At 34.6% G+C, this 19869-nt stretch overlaps 1 protein-coding gene across 1 annotated transcript in view; it reads left to right on the top strand.

The window, feature by feature from the left end:
- The window catches only part of ASCC3 (activating signal cointegrator 1 complex subunit 3), a 283091-nt gene that overhangs the window by 215677 nt on the left and 47545 nt on the right, over window positions 1-19869 (top strand). The window contains exons 31-34 of the mRNA XM_069804940.1: window positions 9159-9296; window positions 9402-9522; window positions 13037-13169; window positions 15773-15898. Of these exons, the coding sequence (XP_069661041.1) occupies window positions 9159-9296; window positions 9402-9522; window positions 13037-13169; window positions 15773-15898 (518 nt within the window). The remainder of the gene's footprint in view (window positions 1-9158; window positions 9297-9401; window positions 9523-13036; window positions 13170-15772; window positions 15899-19869) is intronic.

The following is a 19869-nucleotide window of genomic DNA, read 5'->3' as shown; positions in this document are numbered from 1 at the left end:
TTATAAGAACATAAAGATTACAAAGTCAAACACTCAGATGTAAAGCAATGCTGGAGTAAAGGTTTAATTTTTTTATTTTTAAAGCAATATAATCTTTAATTACATTTTGTTATATTGCTTCTCAAAAAAATCCTTCTTTCATTTATTGCAAAACATGAATGAGTCAAATACTAAACAATTTTTCAATATTCTCTTTTATCTGCATTCTTCAAAATGTGTACTAGATTTTATTTACTGCACTCAGTTTGGCACCTGCTCTGAATACAGAATTATTTATTTCCTTCTGGACTAATGGTCCTGATTATAGTATATCATTGCTTCAGAACAATTCTTTTGATTGATATTCAGATTTCTTAGATTTTGGAAGTTAGCTTTTTCTAACAGTTGCAGACCTTCTGCGTAGGAATTTCAGTGATAATATAGGGCCAAATATAAATAAATACAAGATCCAAACTGAATATTGTATGAATACTTACATAGCAACAGTTGTTATGATTAATTATATAATTGTATACCAAAAATTATATGCCAAAAAGTATAGGTTTATAGATAAGATTATTTGATTTGTTTGCTCTTTGCAAAAAAATAAAGTGTGATTTTTCTGAGATAAAGCATAACATCTGTAACCTTCCTCTTTCAGATGGATTTTAAAAGAGAAAATGGATGTCTTGGCTGATGAACTACTAGTACTAAAACATGTGACAATTTAATGCTGCTTTTCTAATTGTATAACCTCTATTTAATTTTTTCTTGACCATAACAGAAACATTTCATAGCAAAACTACTACGTAGTAGTAGTGTACTCTAGTACCTTGTGCTAGTTTACTGTAGTAATCTCACCTACAATTAGAATATGCAACATGCAGCTTGCCCTAAGTGACTTGCATTAATATGAATAGCTTCCTCATGTCCTGTGAGCCACTACTATCCTAAAAAGAACTGTAACCGAAGCGTCTTCACTTGCTGGAGAAGGGTTTTCTATTAGGAGTCTTTGAATTTCATGTGTTTCAGAATAAACCTCTAAAGGTTTTGAAAGAGGAGCCAACAAGGACAAGCAGACTTTGCATTTATTAGTTCAATAATATTTGCATATGATTTGTATTTGAATTAATAAGCTGAATGTTTGGAGCATAAGATACCTACCAAGTTACTCGGTTCTGATTAGGTAAATGTAAAAGACTGAGGATTAAGTCCTAAGTTGTTATATCTTACCACTATTATGCAGAACACAGTTGTGTTTGAAGTACCCACAATTTCAAGTGGACATTTCTTTAGCTAATTATGGGACCAGTTTGTAGTTTTGTGTTTTAAATGAGCATGATTAGCCTGAGTTACATTTGACGTTCAAGCAAAGGACAAAGCTATAGTAGTGCTACATACATAGTGTATGTCCTGCTTAATTCTTTATCCATAATAATTTTAATTTAAAAATTCTAAGTTCAAGTTATAGTAAAGTCAGGCTTGGATGAGGTGAAATGGGCAGAATTCTCTCTGTATTGCTATAGCATTTTTAAGTATTAAAAGTAGAACATTATAGTAGGTATTCCCTACTTTATAGTAGGCATTCCCTGTCTTAAACACTTGCCTAAATATTTCAAGTGTTTCTCAATTCCATATGGGATAAAAATGGACCAGTTAGAAGAAATAAATTGTTGTTGCCTTTAAACAACACTTTTTGTTGCCTGTCAGTTTTCCACGTTTGTTTTTTGCCAACCAGTGTTCCCCTAGGGCAACTTACAGACAAATGACTTTTTGTAATTTTTAATTGTGAAGTATGTTGAGATATAAGAGATTTTTCACAAATGTGTGTATGCAAAGTTTACAAGCTTTACAACAGGCCTTGGTATTTTTCTTCATTCAGCCTTATTTGTATGATACTAACTTTGGCTGACATAAGATTCCTTTGAGAACTCATTGGTTAGTTTTGTTTAACGGTGTAATTGGTTTTGCTACATGATGGCCGAATGTTAGTCTATGTTTACATTAGCTTCCCAGTGGGTAGACTTCATAAGGTTTCTTAAATTGCTGTAAACAATGCCATCCATAATAACATCTGGAAGACTGATATTGAGGTAGACACAGATTCTTAACAGTCATTAAAAGTGATTTTTCTGTTACCCTGCATGGCAGCTTTTCAGTGGTTGTAACAGAGAGATTCAGGCCTTGTGGGGGAGACACCAATACTGGATCTTTGTTACCTATTTATCAGCTATGCCATCATCTTAACTTCCCTAATCTTCTCTGTAGAGATTCTCCCTGTAGTGGTAGTGCCAAACCAGGCTCTCATTTGCAGCATGTGAAGGGTTCTGTTCACAAAACTCCAGACTACTTCTCTTCACAGTACTCTCAGATAACAGGCAAATCAACCCTCATCTCTGCCACCCAGCTCGAAGTATCAAATTCAGACAATATTTCAATCAGTTATATTTCAAAGGACATGAACTTGTATGAAGCTTCTGGAATACATATTTGTATGTATAAATGATGTACAGAAACAACCCTTCAACTGTTGCCAGCAAAGTAGACAACAGCATACCTGGATCATGGAGGAATCATAGAAGATGTTCTTTCCCTCAAACGAGTCAGTAGTCTAACAGGTGCAACTGAATTACAGTCAAGAATGAATTTTGTTCCACCTCCATCTACTGAAAATATATATTACAGACAGCTCCATCCAGTTTTGGAGATGGTTCTTCCTCGATGTTTTCCTTGAATTTCATGTCTCACGTACAGTTTCCTGCTCATACCCATGTTCCAACAGTATTCAGAAAGTTGAGACAGCAGTCAGTCTTCATAAGAGTGAACAGCACTTGAAGAAAATTGCTGTTTCTAGTACTGATAAGTTTTCCAGTTCTACTGGACCTGTTGTTGCACAACAGTAGTTAGATCTGTTTAATAGATTCTATCCAACTAAGTTTCAGGCTATGTGCATGCTTTTTATGAAGAAATGTCCACTCAAATACCTCATGTCTAGTTTAGTCTGAGCAAGGAAGCCTCCAATGATGTTGAAATACCCTACTTACTGAGAGTTGTAACTGATACTTCAAAGCTCATCCCTACCTTTGCCAAATGATATGCATAGCATGTGCAGACGTTCTTCAGGGTTTAAGCAGGACTGCCACAGTTTGCCCAAAGTAGAGTATGAGTGGGCAGTCTCTTGAAGAAGAAAGAATAGTTACCTATCTTAGAGCCTTAGAGGTGCGTTTTTTCTTTTTCTGTAAGGCACGTTGTCCATACACATTCCAAAACAATTCTCTATCCCTCTTACGATTTGCAGTCCCAACACAGTTTGTTTTTCCCCAGAGAGTGAAGCAGCAGCTGAAGCTGCCTTCCTTGCCATTTGCAGTGGTTGCAAGGACTCTTCAGTAGACATCACTCTAAAGATCATCCTAGTTATACTTAGGAGGCACAGGTGCATCATGACAGAAATGTTAGTAGGCAGTGCATGTCAAAGAGAAGCCTGCCCCTGTAAATTGAGTAATTCTTAATTTCTTTATATTGTTCATTGATGCCAATGAAAAAAGAAAACCTTATGCTTACCCTGCTTTTTTATATAATCATGAAATGATTTTTAAATATACACTTTCTAGCTGAAATTCTAGTTGGAGCTGTCAGCCAGGACTGTCATGTTCAAGCTTGTGACCCATTACTTATCTTGTTAAAAGGGACAACAGCTCAGATTATCCTTTTGGAAACAGACAGTGCCACCAGTTTGTGATGGTAAGCTTGGGTAAAGATCAGTTACATTGCTCTACATTAGGACTGACTAACGAGGAACAAGTTCTTCTCTTTCAGAAATTGCATCTACATCTGTGGTGGTGGCAGATGTTGCAATCTTTTTACAACATAATTTATTAGAATCAAGTTTTCAGTTTATTTATTTTTCTCTAATGTTTTTACTGCTTTTTGTTTTTAACCTAAAACAAAAGTACAAAGTACTTTTATTGTTTATTGTTTGAAGCTAGAATGCAGTTCTCGCCAGCAAACAAGCAGGGTGTTTTCTTATTTGGGTTTGGGGGGGGCGGTGTTAAGAAATTTATTCCCTGGCCAGATACTTGGATAATTTTTTTTTATATTTACAGTGCAAGGACAGAGAAGAAATGTACCCATGTACATAGTTTTAACTTTAACCACAATGATTTTTGCATTCTGCTTTGTGCATCGTTTTAACATCTGCATCTTGTTAAGACTGTTCTTTATGAAACCTCTAGAAATAACTAAAATCCTTCAGCACAAACATACCTACTGTAATATTCAATAGCATCCATACCAGGCAATAGCCAGCTTCCACTAAATTCAAGGGCACTTGAATGAAGGATGTTCATTGACTCCAAAAGAATGAATCAGGCCCATACTGATTTTGCAATTTTAGAGACATGAATGTATAAACATGTGTGCACTAATTATGGATTTGTATATGTGTTTGTACACTATGTGGAAATATGCATAGACATATGCATGAAAGTGAATTAAATTTTACCATATAGTTCTGTTTTGCATTGCAAAAACAAAAAAACACCAAAAAAAAAAAAACAACAGCAAAAAAAAGGGGGAAAAAAACATCCCAAGAATTGTCGCAAAGACAAAAGATTACTTTTCCTTCTCTAACCTTTAAATCAAATAACCTATTATCTCCATGTTAATGTTCTGAGGTAATGTCGTGCTATAAAACAGGAATAGAAGTATCTGGTCTGTGTCATGAATAGGTATATTGCTGTCTTTTAGATGAGATTTTTAGTGTTAAATGTATATGTTTTAATAATATATCTCAACTGTTTAAACCATATTTTAAAATGTTTCTTCAACAGTCTTATTTGAGGTGCTTTAGGCATCTTGTCTTGTGTGGGAGAGTTCTGGAGTATAAGTCAAATCTTCATCAAAAATAATTTTATAAGATGACTTTTTTTTCTGCCTTTAAAGATCAGGAGGGTACCCAGGAATGATTTCTAAGTGTTTCACTCATTATAGAAGTTCAACTTCCTTCTACAAGATGTTGTTTTTATGACACAAAAGTGTGTCATAAAAAATTAACATTTAGTTATAACAAGGAGATGTTTTTATTTCACTTAACATCTGTAGCAGATGTGAAATATGTAATTATTTTTGTAAAAGACTTCATAACTTTCACGATTCTTTTGTTTGGCACATCTTTCTTCTATTGGGCATTTTAGACAATTGATAAGCATTATTCAGTGGCATATGGTCTGAGTCTGACGTGCTTTGAAAAGAGTAGAGAGTACTAATAATGAGGATTCTGTGAAAATGGGAAAACCAGCACAACAGATATGCTTTGAGAAAGTATGGGTTTTTAGCATCTTGAAACAATATATCACACTCAAAGGGACAGAATTGGGCTGCACAATCTGTTAGCTCATTCTTGTCCAATCTGGTCTCCTCCTTTCTTTTGGAGCCAGCATTGTCATCAACTTGCTGAATTATACTCTGACTGGAATGTATTTCAGGCACAGGGTAATGTATCTACTTAAATGGAATCCTATCTTTCTACAAAAGCTTTTTAAGTATAATAAATTTAAAATATAAAAAAGTTCTATTAGCTTAAAGTAAATGGTTCAACAGTTTACATATGTGCAGGAACAAAGAAAATGACTACTTACTAGTTTCAGAAAAATCTAGCTTGTTCAGAGATTAAAATATAAAAGGTAGAAATAAACTTTATTTTTTATAATAAATATTCTGCAAAGCTACTAGAGTCCCAGATTGGTTTTCAAAGTTTTTTTTATTAAAGGTGGATTCCTAATCAAGCTAATGTTAGGAAAGCATAGGAGATATTTTTGTTTGTTCATCAAAAAATCTCTGAGGGATAGCAAGACCTTTTCTGCATGGGCCCAATCCTGCCTGTCTTGGAGTCCAGGGAAAAAATCCCTCCTTGCATTAATTTCCCTGCATCAGTGTTGTATGGGGTTTTTTATGTCAGTACCATGTATATTTCCTTATACTATTTTTAATACACTTTTTCTGCTCTTAAGATAAAATATATTTTCTTTACCCTTTTATGAGTAAACATTACAGTTGTTTTCAGAAAGATAAATAGTAATAAAGTTATAACAATGCAGAAACATTAGATTTGTTTTATAGTCACAATGCTGTATGTGTTTCTGGTTAATGAACCTATTAATTGTGCCATTATTTCTTAATAGAAAGTGATAATATTCTTACACTACACTGACATAAGAGAGTTATATTTTTAAATAAATTGTCATGAGAATTTTAAGCCTTGGATTGTGCCTATGAGTAAAATAGTTATGTTTATTACATTGATTTATGTGAAAGTAAGGGGTCAGCTAAAAATGACTAGGATTCCCTGCTGCTAAAATGACAGGATAGTAGTACATGCGCCAGCTCTCCTGCTAAGGGTTCTTTAGTTTTCCTGTGGTAAATTACAGTGCTTTGCAGGTATGACTAACAGCACCACAGGCCACCGCTGTAATACAAGTCAGACAGAAAAAAAAATAACCACCACTGATTGTAAAAGCAAGAAGAACATCTTTGAATAAATTCCCACCAGTGTGAATTTAGGATGTTTTATGCTGGCAAGTACATGGCAAAAAGGTTTAGCTCCAGTTCTGTACTGAAAATAACTAACACTGTAAAACTGTGTGCTGAAGGAGCAGTCTAATCACTATAGACTAATCCAAATCAGCTAATTTGATCCCTGTACTCTTCTAGAGGAAAAGGGAGTTTAGATTCATTATTTTCCCAATACCAAATTCTGCTCATGTGAGTAATGAAACAAATGTCATTGGAACTGGCTTGTTCCCTTACAATAAAGATATAATGATCATAAGGTGATGATTCTTGGTGGGGAGGAGAAAAATTAATTCAGCAATGTAGTATCTTTTGTCAATTTTTGAATGCAGAAATTGAGTACAATATAAATGCATTAATTTTTTCATTTATTTTTCTGATATTTACCAGTGTTGTTTTCTACTTTTTAATCTTAATTCCCTGACAAATGTATACATATAACTATTATTTCTCAAAGTGTCTATCTAAGGACAAGGAGCCTGTGCAGTGCTAGTACAACTTCATAAATCCATAGCACAAAAAGCATTAATAGGCTCAAAAATATATTTAGTAATGTATGTTGATGGTGATAATTGTAGAGAAAACGGTATACAGGTTCTCATTTTATCGGGCTTTTTTTGTCTTAGAAGAAAAAAATCTTTAAGATGGGTCATAATTCATCTTGTCTACACTGCAGTCACATGTCTACATGTTGACTAGAGAAATCAAAGGTTTGCTGATTGTATCTAGATAGACAAACTTTATCCTTTTACATATCCTCCTTTCATTCAGTCCTTTACTCTCTTCTGCTTATCTACCCCTCTTCTTGTTTCCCTTTCCTAAATAGACTTATCCCCTCTTCACTTCTCCGTGTATTGGTTTTTTTCTTTCTGCTTCCTTTCCTTTCAGTGTTTTATAGTCCCTTTCACTCTTTCCTTCTGTAAACATCCTTTTCTTTTATACATGCCAGCTCAGTTTGTACAACAAACCTTCCATGTCTTATAGGAAACTCCCAGGAACATCCAGGCAACTGCATTGTGAGGGAAAATAAAGTTTAGGAGCTTCCACTGACAGATGAAATTGATTGGACCAAGCCAAAACTTGAACAATATTTTTCTAAATTGGGTTCTCTGTTACTTTCATCAGTTCTGGTTCTGTTAGTCAATACTATTTCAACAAATAGACTTTAAAATGCTTTGTAATTTGCTCTTCCTGACAAAATTGATTGATTTACAAAATCTATATTGTTTGGGTTTTTTTCAATCCTGAATATGGACTATTACATTCACTGACTTTTTTGTGCCTTTTAAGGATTTTTTTTATAATAGTAGTGACATATGTTACTTGGGTTTAGATATGAGAATAATTTTATTAACATTAAGGTCTGAGAATTATAAAACCCAGGAAATGTTTAGAGGTTACCATTCTGAACATCAGAAGCGCAGCACCTCAGAGTCCTAAGTAAAGATGAAGATATCACTGCAGTCATGCAGGTATCATATCTCAGTAGTTTGAGATACCCAGTCCAAGATGAGACTGAATACTCAGTCAAATTCTTCAGTTACCCTGAGTAATTTTTTCTGCGCTACTATTTTTTCTCTAACCTTGACTATACCTTCTAGGTTAACCATGAATGATGCTGCCCATAAGTATGCAATATCATCATGCCACTGCTGGTGGCACCAGGAAACCACTAATAAGAGATGAGGTTTGAAAGTTCCTGGCTATAATTATATTAAAATCATATAAATGGCCTTAGAAATAAAACAACAGAAGGAATATTGAGAGGTATAAACAAGACAGAAGTTGGAAAGCTCTTGTTCATTGTTAGTGAGGGGCTATTCACAGAGGTTGTCTACAGAAACAAATGAACTTATTATGGAATTTACTACTTGAAAACATAGGCAAGAAATATAGTTTAAATGGTAGTAGTTAAAATGTTTCCAAGTAGTCATTGACATGAGATTTGAAAAAAAATAGTAATAGTAATCAAAAATAGCTTTTTGTCTGGACTTCTAAAAGTTTTAAATTAAGGCACTTATTGTATGTTGGGTTTCACTACAGGGTTTGAGTCTATTAATTACAAACAAAAAAAATCAAATTAATTTGCATTTCAGCATGTGAAGAGGAAGCTTTTTTGATGAATAACAATTGTGGAATTATCAAACTGAAGAACTGTTTCTGTCTTTTCATAGGCATTAGAGAGCACCAAATTTATTTTTCATTACTGTTACCATGTTACTGGTTGCAGGGATTTGCTATGTTTTTATACCAGTTCTAACCCCTTTGATACTAGGGATTGTATTAAACAAACACAGAGCAGAATGCATAGCATTTGCCAGACCTGTCAAGATATTTTCAGCATTTTCATTTCCTTATCTGCACTATTTAATATGTCAATAAAGTCATATGCATTTTGTATTTCCCCCCCCATCATTAATATAGTATTTGATTTTTTTTTTTTTTTTAGACTAAAACCAGACTGTTCAGAGACTGAAGACTGTGTTTTCCTGTTTGTGTAAACAGCATTGAGCAAATTATCCTTGCTATAAAAAATAAAAAAGATAACAACCCGGAAAGTTTAAAATTTCTGAGTAATCTGTTTTAAAACATGACTATTCTTTCTGTTACAGATGAATGACATCATAGTGACAGTTAGAGATTCAAATCTGAAGCTGACACTTGCTTTTGGAATAGGCATGCACCATGCAGGTCTGCATGAAAGAGACAGGAAAACTGTGGAAGAATTGTTTGTGAACTGCAAAATCCAGGTACATTTATTTATTCTTTGAATCCTGCTGTAATGAGTTTTACATGGAATTTTAAAAGTTGGCTTTTTGTTACATATACCTCATTAATCTTTCTTTCTGTTTCAGGTTCTTATTGCCACAAGCACATTAGCTTGGGGTGTAAATTTTCCAGCTCATTTAGTAATTGTTAAAGGAACAGAATACTATGATGGAAAAACAAGGCGTTATGTGGATTATCCCATTACAGGTACTCACATAAATTATGGAAATGCTCATATGCTGAAATGTATTTCAAGCATATGCAAGTGATCTGAATTATTTAGTAACTGATCACTGAAAATACCTAATTTGGGTAGAGACTAGGAGTGCTGAGAAAAGGTTTTCTTTGTTTAGTGCAAGTTGTAAGAGAACTCTTACGATTTTATGTAATAAATAATGAAAATATTTCTGTTTTGCAAATCATTTTTCATGCTAAATTCCTTTAATGTATATCATCCAAAATAGACATTAAACAATTAAAGGGACACTATAAAGTCATATTTAGCTACCTAGTTAAGTGTATAAAAGGAAGTTTTCATGCATGCAAATTTTTTTTTCCATCTTTGAAACCTTTTTTAAATAGAAGCAGATTTTTAACAGTAAACATAGCCATGGTTTGAAATGCAGCAGTTGAATCACACATGTATGAGAACATAAAATTTATACATAGTCACTTGACAGTAAACGGAAAACGTTAACTAGTCTAGAATCTTCAGTGATGTAAGTGATACTTCAAGTAAGTGATACTTCAGAAATAAGCAGCTAAATTAAATATTTGAATTTCTGGTTTGATATAGACTTTTATTGCTTTCTGGCTGCAGTAAACTCCACTTTTCATAAACTGTTCTGCAGTGTTTTCAACAAGCTTAAGAAAGTGAACCATGGAAGAACTTCTTTGAGAGTTCAGACAGGGAGAATATTTGTCTGGATGGTACTAAGCTTGAAGAATGAGGACAAGCTAAATTTATTCCAGGTTTCCTGTTCTGTTTTCCCGTTCTCTTTTCACAAGAGAAAGTTTATTATTAAATAATCCTGTACTACGCCAGAGATGTGTACACCTAAGGACAATCTAAATGTAATGTAAATAGAGGTCTTGCATCTTTTTAACCACGCACTTTCTTTTCAGCAAGAGAAGCTTACTAATGAAAAAAAGCTCAAACTGAAAATACTACAGGGGTTACTTCTCCAAGTAACCCATCATAGAGCTTAATTTAGTGGTTAGTGCTCTGCAGGAAACTTGGGATCAATTTCCAGACCAACTCTCTTGTTCAAAGATTCTGGTATGACCTGGGAGCTTAGTCATGCACACTTGCATTTTGTGACAGACTTTGGCTGATGTAAACTTAGTACAAACAGAGTACTTCCCTGCAGAGAAGTAGTATCTTGCTCATCCCAAGTGGAAGAATAGTGACAACTGAGTTAATTACTGAATGGGGAAAAGTGGTGAAGAAAGAAACCAACTGAAGTTTTAAATTTTATGTTGAATCTGTGGGACTGTCAGAGATCAGTAATAGAGAAAATAATATATTCAAAAGAAAGCAGAAACTCGATAAGCATTTAAGACCTAGTATGCAGTTTTAGAAATCTGTTGTACAAGTACTCACAAAGGCTTTAGGGAATGCTTATGCTTTCAGTCTTTATTGCCTTTTTGAATTCAGGCAACTTGGACGTTGGGGGTTGTTCAATTCTTGAATTTTCAGTAAGAGTTCGGGGGGGGGGGGGGGGTAGTGGAATACCACCATCTGTGATGGAAGCATTTAGATTTTGTTGTCTGCACTGCAACAGAAAATGCAGATTCCTTACTTTATGAAGAAACATGTGGTGTGGTTTGCTTGGAGTACTTTTATTTTTAACTTTCTAGAGAATATTTATGCATCTGGAAGTTCTGTGGATAGGTAGTACAGTTTTGCAGCAGCAATAAAATGAAAATGTAATTCATTTCCTTCTGAAATACTTCCAAAATTTCACAATACTGTCTTTAATGCTTCCCTCAAGTTACTCCTTCACTGTTCCATCATGGTATAACTTGGTTTCTCCCTGCTGAAGTTACCTTTCTGTATCAGGGATGCATTTGGCTCCAAGGAAGCAGCTGAGGGCTGAATGAATCATTCTGGAGTGTTCAGTAATTTCAAAATAAGTAAAAATACTTCTTTGAGTGAAGTCAGAGGTTTGGGGGAGGGCCTTTTCTCAGTTACCAGACATTTAGTCAGCCAGTTGGATCATATTTAACACTTCAGAAGTTTAGTCCAGTGATTAAAAGCAGCCAAGCAACATATAGTCAGTAAAGAAAATATTGAGTTTGGATAATTACGTAGTGGATATTGGCAAAAATCATTTCCTGAAGCTTTTTGGTAAATCCATTTCCTGTATGGTATTATGCACAATTTAATTCACCACATTAGAATAGCAAGAAGTTGTTTTATCACCCTCCTGTACACATACCTATTCAGAAACATAATTTTCAAACTAGTTTCATTTTACATTTTCATGTCACTCCTAAATTAACAAAAGGAATAAACTAATTAAAAAACCACTGCTGTCTATATAGCTCATGGTTACACAAGTGAAAATGTGTTACTAAAAGCTGTTTATCATCATTGGGCTGTTTCTCCTATCATGGTCCATTGCTGTATCCCATTCTACACCCTCTGGCTTTTCCTTCCCCAGCTGACCATTGGGCCAGAACCTTATTGATTCTGAAGCCAAAGAAATCACTTTTCAAAATGCCAGGTACTGCAAGCCACATGTTGTGCAGGTATGATAGAGCTCATAGAGAATACACAAAACATAAAAAGTTTTAAAATAAAGATTTAAAACTCAGTTATTAATTGGTTTCCATTGTTTATTCAAAGTTAAATAGCAGCTGGAGGCACCAAAAAGGAATCAGAGCTCTGTAGAACAAGACACAAAACAACCTATGCAGATACACTTCTCAGATTATGAGAAGACACAAACACATAAATTATAAGCATACTTATCTTGGTGGCCAGGTAGCAAGTTGAGCAAGTTTTGTGTAAACTAGTATTTTCAGTGTTTATATAATCATTAACTAGCATTTGCAAGTAATGATGTGTAGGCAGAGTAGTAGAGGTAAGCTTTAACTGTGACTGCTTTTAAATTTGTATATTGTGATCTGAAATAGGGACAACATATGATACGAAACCATCTATACTCCAGTGCTAATAACTAATATAACTTGTCCTGAAGTTTGAGTGGTAAGGCTCATAGCTGTCAGTAATTAGAATTTGCCTTTACCATTTTATCTCTAAAATATTCAAAGCCTAGGAAATAATATATAGCAGAAAAGCTTATACAAGGAACTTGTATTATTGTGAATTCAAATACTTGAGAATTAGGAAATAATAGACAGTTGCCATTGTAGACTTCGTAAGTTCTCTTACTCATCATCTTTAATTGCATATGATCAAACGAGGGATGGAAATGGAATGGAAGGAGAGTAGAGGAAATTTATATTAGATGCCATCTTGTATTCTATTGCAGTGGGTGGTCTTCAAGTATGCAGGAAGATAGTCTCTGCCAGGAAGAAGTTCATTGTAAATTTAACTGAGATGGAAAAAAAAATTAGATGCGTCAAAACCAATAGGGCATACAAGGCCAAAGAAATCCGAAAACCCTGTATTGCACATTATACAGTTGTAAATACATTTATTTATACATTCAAATAAATACATTTGTTTTATGCATTATTGTCTCTTTGGCAGATGTACTTCAGATGATGGGACGTGCTGGCAGACCACAGTTTGATGACCAAGGAAAAGCTGTAATTCTAGTTCATGATATTAAGAAAGACTTCTACAAAAAGTTCCTTTATGAACCTTTCCCAGTGGAATCAAGGTAAAGATAAAGGATTCAGAAAAGCTGATCAAACTATAAACAACACTACGAATGAGACATAGAGAAAAGTGAAACAAAATTCCTGTGCCAAATATCCCCTAAATAATGGGGTCCTAGAGGAAAATAATTTTTCTGAAAAATATTATCCATTTTTATACAGAAGAAACCTTTCTTCCATGAGTTTTGAAGCACTGTTGAGCTCTTTAGTCCATTCCCAGATAATACTGCAGATGCTTCTTGGTTCTGAGTGTTGTCTCAGACATTTGAATGGGAGCATAAACTGTTCTGCAAGGCCAGTGTGTAGGGCAACTACACATGATCCTCAGAACCCTCTCTGAAATTCTGTGACAAATTCTTGATAGGAAGAAAAATAGGTTTGTTCTAGAATTTTTCACCTAGAATACTTGTACCATTGTAGATACCACATTATTCAAAATCTCGCAAGTTCAGAAAGAAATCTGCACGGTGGAAACTATTACTAATATACTTTCAACACATCCACTTCCAAATTGCAATATTTTTGTCACAAATGTAGAAACATCACCTTTTGCAGCCTCTCTGAACGTAGTCAGTACAAAGTTTGCTGTCCAGCATAATGTCACTCATGCCTTGGTTTTGATATTTATAATACACTTAGTTGTTCAACAAGAAGCAGAACTAGTTACATCAGTCTCCTGTAGATGCATGCATGTGTGATGGAGGAATTCTCAGACATCTAATAAAGCATAAGCATTACTGAAAGCTTTTCTCAGTGATGAAGAATTCACAGTATTGGTGTCCTAAGGAAACTTCATCCCTCAACGTAAGTGATAATGGGACCTCTATCTGATCAGGAAATTTGTAGGAGCTTGAGAATGCTATCCACCTGTGAAATGTAGTTGAAATGGCCTAGTGTATTTGAAGGTTAATTTCTGTGGTACACAGACAGACATAATTTTTGCAAACAAAGAATGTGGAGACATGCACTTCATTTCCTTAGGAAACCACACTTTTCTTAACATATAAATTGCACTTAGCACAAAAGGTTAGGAGTTGAACTTCTTCAAAATGATAGCTAATATGTCAAAAGAGCAGTGCAATTAAAATGTTCATAATATATCCAGACTGTATGGCACTAGCATAAACTAGGAAATCTCTCTATTCATTGGTAAGTGGTACTTCTAAATAAAGAAATCATACCTTTAATATAACAGTAGTAATCACACCTTGTACCTGTTTGGAATACTATAAATATTCTACATTTCTAGTAGGTCATTTTGTGTGTAGATATATTTACTTTGTAGTTTGATGTATTCCATCTTTTACTACAAACAAAAAATACTTGATAAGTTTTCAGATGAAGACTCGCATACTACTAGCAGTCTCATGAAGTTCTATGTAGGTTGTGAACCGTTGAACTTAGAGTTGTCTCAATCTCTTTTGTGATCAAGTATTTGAAGAAAGAGGCTTCATAGCTTCAAAGAGAAACTGGGGGCTTTTGGAGGGTTTTTAGTTTTAGAGTGCTTTCCCATCTGTTCTACCAAAGAGCAGATTTATCAGCTTTGTGTAGTATTTCCAATTTGTAAAATTAAACTTCATATTTTTTAATTAAAGTTTTTTCTAAAAGCCATTGTTTATGTATTAGTTGTAAGACTTGACTACACAACTCGTCTGACAGGCCTTGTGCTCTCACTGATCATGGGTCTGAAATATAGCACATTACAAGCAAAAGAGAAAGCACTCTATTATGGAATAGCTATTGAATCATCTGTCCAGTTTCTGTTGGACAATCTGGGTAGAACATCTGTAGTTCTAACCTTCAGAAGCATGCGATCAGTGGTATAGAGCAGTAAAACAGCTACTCATACCAAATTATTCTTTACTTTTAGCAGTAGGGAAATAACAGTAGGAAAAGAAAAAAAATTATAAAATAAGAAAAATTATGTTGATCCTTAAGGATATTTGCCATTCCCTGATTGAACTTTAGCCAGGCATGATCTTATTAGATACCGTAATGGAGGTCTTTGTTCCATTTAATGACACTAAACAGTATTTTACTTTGTAAGAATCATTTTAAACGGCTTTTGTTCTTCTGTGTTTCTGAGTTTAGATCTTTCTGGGTAGAAGTAGCTGCTTTTTTTTTTTTTTTTTTTACATTGGATGAAGATGAGGCAAAATGGGGGGGGAGCAGTTTTGATGTAATTTTAATAGCCCTCAAGTATTTGTCAAGTATTAGCTAAGCTATTGCCACTGTTTCATTTCCTGTTTGTCTTTCCATATGATTCTCTATTGGATTAAACCAGCATGATCATATGGTCAACATACAGTATTCAGAAGTTCCCACTGAGTAGCTCCATCTGAATACATTCCATGAATGACTTCAACTTGTGTATTCTTGGTCCAATCAAAAAATAATTTGAGCTTCATTCCACTATCATGTAAAGAAGGTTACTGACCTTGCAATTATATTCCCCCTTCTTCCCCTCTTCTCTTTTACCAGAAGATAAATATATAATATTTTCAGATTAAAAGTAATAAACCTTTTAATGCACAACTCTACAAAATATATTACCTGTCTTTGTGATTGTAAAGTCAGCTAAGTCCTCTTGTTTCCTGTTCTTCAGCTTGTTAGAGGTGCTGGCTGACCACTTGAATGCTGAAATTGCTGCTGGAACTATTACATCTAAGCAGGATGCAATGGATTATATCACCTGGACTTATTTCTTCCGTCGACTTATAATGAACCCAACGTGAGTATAAAACACAAATGCAATTTAATCTAAAGGTAACTTCAGGGTAGAGTTGATCCAAAGGTGATCCTGCTGCTGTTGGAGCCTAGAATACTTAGCAGTCTCCAATGTAGGAGCATTACTGGCCCACACATGGAATAAAACTTGTGTGCACATTTTTTTAATAATTTTTTCTCCAAATATAAATGTATTTCTTAGCAGATAACTTTACAATTTAGTGACAAATATGAAACAGCATTACTAAGAGGACTACATCAGCATGCCTAAAATATCACATTCCTTTAGGTATTGTATTTATAATGTGTTAACTTTTTTTTTAGCTACCACGTTGATATGTTCTGCCCAGTTTTCTATAGAAAATCTATTAAGACCTGGATTTTCCTAATAAATGAGAGAATAGCTATCAGCTGTTTCTCTGTGAAGTTTACTTTCATTAGGGTATGCTGATGAAACCACGTGTGCAATATTTTCAGTGATTGTTATCCTCCTTAGCTCCAGCTGGTATGCAGATTATTCTGAGCTGTTCCAGCAATGTAGCCTGCCTTTGCCACAACAGTGTTTTGGGTAAATGGTATGTTACCTATCATGTGATCATTCACCCACCAGACTAATGTGGCAAATAAAGAGTTAGGCATTTATAGCACTAAATATTTCTTGAGGTGCTCCAGAGTGTTGTATTTCTGAAATCGTGTTAATGTCCAGAACATTCAGCTGAATTTTCAGCTGGGTTCTTTACTGGCAACTGCTGGTGGGACCCTGCAGGTGATAAAATAATTTCCTTTAATTCTTTTTTAGTCTTTATTAGTTTTGAATTCTGCATCTAGTCCTATGCTGAGAATTTCCCACAAAACAGAATTTCCATCTAATCTTTGGAAATAAAAAATGCGGAGTGTTAGAACTGTAAACTAAAGAAAACATATTAAATTCTCTCACTTCATAACTAACAAATGAATACATTTATGTGGAAGGTATTTCTCCCCTCAGAGTGACAAACTGGTTTTGTGTAGGTTAGATGTGTTTGTTTGTATGACTTTGGAATTTGCACATGATCCATACTACAACTAATGTTAAAAACTATGCCACTGCAGACACTATTCTTTTTTAGTATAAAGAATAAGTAATGTTATTTTAAGATGTCTTGCTCTTGAATCGCCGTGTTAAAATGATTTTGTTGATCTGTCTTCAGCAAGATTTGATCATGTGGTATCTGTGGTAGGTGGATTTTTAAGACACAACGTATAGCCCAAAGGTAAGTGTAGAATATAGAAATGTAGTCGTTTGATTTAATAGGCAAGCTCTTCCCCATATAAAAGAGGTTCCCACTGGAGTATGAGGTTGGCATGTTGACTGATGGTCATTTTTTCTCAGCAGTTCCTTTAATGTGCAGTGTCATGGAAAGCTAAAACTGAAGTTATCACAGTATCAACTTTTAAGCAAAAGTTCTGCTATTCTGAGAGGATTGTGGGAAGAAAGTTAGGGGGGAAAAAAAAACACTGTACTACATAGTAAGGTGCAGAGTCTTTGTAGTGAAAAAAGATGAACAGATCTTGACTAGTCATGTCTATAATGGCAGGATAGGAATGTGTATTGAAGTTTCTAATGAAATTGGAGTCTTTCATTGGAACACCACACATGCAGGTTGGAACAGTTCACAAGTTGTGCTGCTTTACCCTTTGTTTCAATCACACAGAGGTACTCAGCATTCCTTCTGTACTCAGTCATGCAGGGAGAAAAATGAAGGATATTATTGACTGTGTCAGAGAGGTCACTTGTAGATACCATGTGCAAATGCAATGGATGTGCACACTTTCCATTCTTTGACATGATAATAAATTCTATGAAGTTTCATCCAAAAATTACTAAACTAGCCAGTTAGTAGAGTTCCTGCACCTACTACCTGTGGTATTTTCAGACCTCCTACAAGGCAATCAGTTCCAGTATGGTCAGTGTTTGGGTAAGATACATCAAAGGAAAACTGAAGAGTTTTATGAACAGAAGTCAGTGATAGTTGAGATAACTTTGAATAAATTGCAATATGGTAATGGAGTTTACTGTGCCGTAGATGAGCATATGAAATGATTGACATTACCAGACAAGAACTATTTGTGGCCCTTAATAATCCAAAGGTTTTGGGGTTTATTTTTTTCAAAAGAGTAGGAGCACAATGGCTGAATTTTGGTTTGGGTAGTTATGCAATACCCACTCGGTGTCACTTGATACAGTGTTCTTTATCATGTCTTGCCCTGAAGCAAAAGAACTATTTTCCAGCCAGCAGGTGATTGTACCTTAGTGGTGAATAAGTAATTCTTGTATGCATGATTGGTAAATTGCCTTGGGATTCATTGGCATAAAAGTCATTGCATGCGATGCTGTAAATCCCCAAAATAATGGGCTTAGATAATATGCAGAAGATTTATATTCTCATTTATTGCCAGTTTTAGCTACTTGTATATTAAAGCTGCATAAACAAATCTAGGATCATTCTATTCCAATCCAGTATCATAAAAGGCCTTACCGAATGCCTACAATTTGTGCTATTTAAGTAATGTTAATCTACCTTTGTTGTGAGATAGAGATCACACTATCCTTTTGCTCTAAGTATCCAGGTTTCTTCTAAACATGCAGTCATTACTGGAGTTTTTCTGGCACACTTGAGATAATTTGTTAGACTTGTAATAATGGACTTTTTAATGGTGTTGCTGAAAGTCTTTGCATGTTCCAATACTTCTTTTCATCAAACCATTTTCATTTTCTTGTTTGACGAACCCCTGTTCATCATAAACCTTATGGGTTTTAACTGTCTGGTTAAGAGTAGTAACTGAGCTGTTGATCTGGGGGAGTGAGGTAGCTGAGTGCTAGTTTTGTTCAGAGGCATGCTGACTAGTCATGTACATGCTGTTCAAGAGATGATGTGCAAATGAGAGGGGTGGTCCAAATAAAGCTGCTTATCAAAGTGTATCAGTCTCAATATCCAGAGTTTCTTCCCTGTTCTTTCTCTCCCTCAAAGCAATTATTCCTAAATGTAGAGGGTTTTGAATTTGCAAGTTAAGTCAAAGTTTCTGTGCTACTTCAGTCAAGTACTACGTGTTCTCCTTTCCACGTACAACTTTAGCCAACATGTTCTTTACTTAGGCAAGATCATACAAGACAGATCAGTGAAGTGCCCTGTTCTTTGAAAGGGGCTATTTTGAGAGGTTCGTCTATCTCCTTTCCTTGGCTGAAATTCCTTGACTATTTCATCCTTTTACCCTTATAAAAGATTATAATCTGCAACTTTCTACAAAAGAGAAATGGCTATGGGAAACATTTTCTGTAAAGCAGGTTATGATATTTTCCAGATACATGTGCAGTAAAAGAGAAATAGAAATTTACAACATATGTCAAGTTAAGCAGAATCAGCTTTCATTTGGAAAGTTAATTTTCAGATATTCTGAGAGCACACATCACATCACTGTTAAAATGGCGGGGGGGGTTATATATTTATAAATATATATGAGAGTGTGTGTGGTTATATATACACACTTATAAAATCCATTTTCCGTGTAAGTTCCTTGTGAAGACCTGAAAAAAGTATTTTATTAATTCATTCTGAGAATTGTTAAGGGGGGGGGGGGGGTCACTTCATGTCAGTCTTATGAAGTTTTCTGTATTGAAAGAATAATGTAGCATAAATTGTAATTGAATTAACTCAGACTGATGCTCTTATCATCATATATTTAAATTTCCTTTTCTCAGTATGGTAGCTGAGTATGTCTGATAACATGTAAGTAATATATCTGAATAAAAAATATTATTATATACTGTTCCAATATTGTTTCTGATATCAAGGTGAGAGCTAATATCAGCCAGTCAGAATAGAATAATATGCATTTCAGTGATTAAATTGCAGTTATTCAGAATTTTAGGGCTAGTTTGGAATTATATCAGAAGGGGGGGATTACTGAAGAAAGTTAAATTAGCTAAATATTAAC

The sequence above is a fragment of the Haliaeetus albicilla genome, chromosome 17 (genome assembly GCF_947461875.1).
Source record: "Haliaeetus albicilla chromosome 17, bHalAlb1.1, whole genome shotgun sequence".
Lineage (NCBI taxonomy): Eukaryota > Metazoa > Chordata > Aves > Accipitriformes > Accipitridae > Haliaeetus > Haliaeetus albicilla.
The sequence above is the reverse complement of the archived record's forward strand: the minus strand, read 5'-3'. Positions and strand labels throughout refer to the sequence as shown.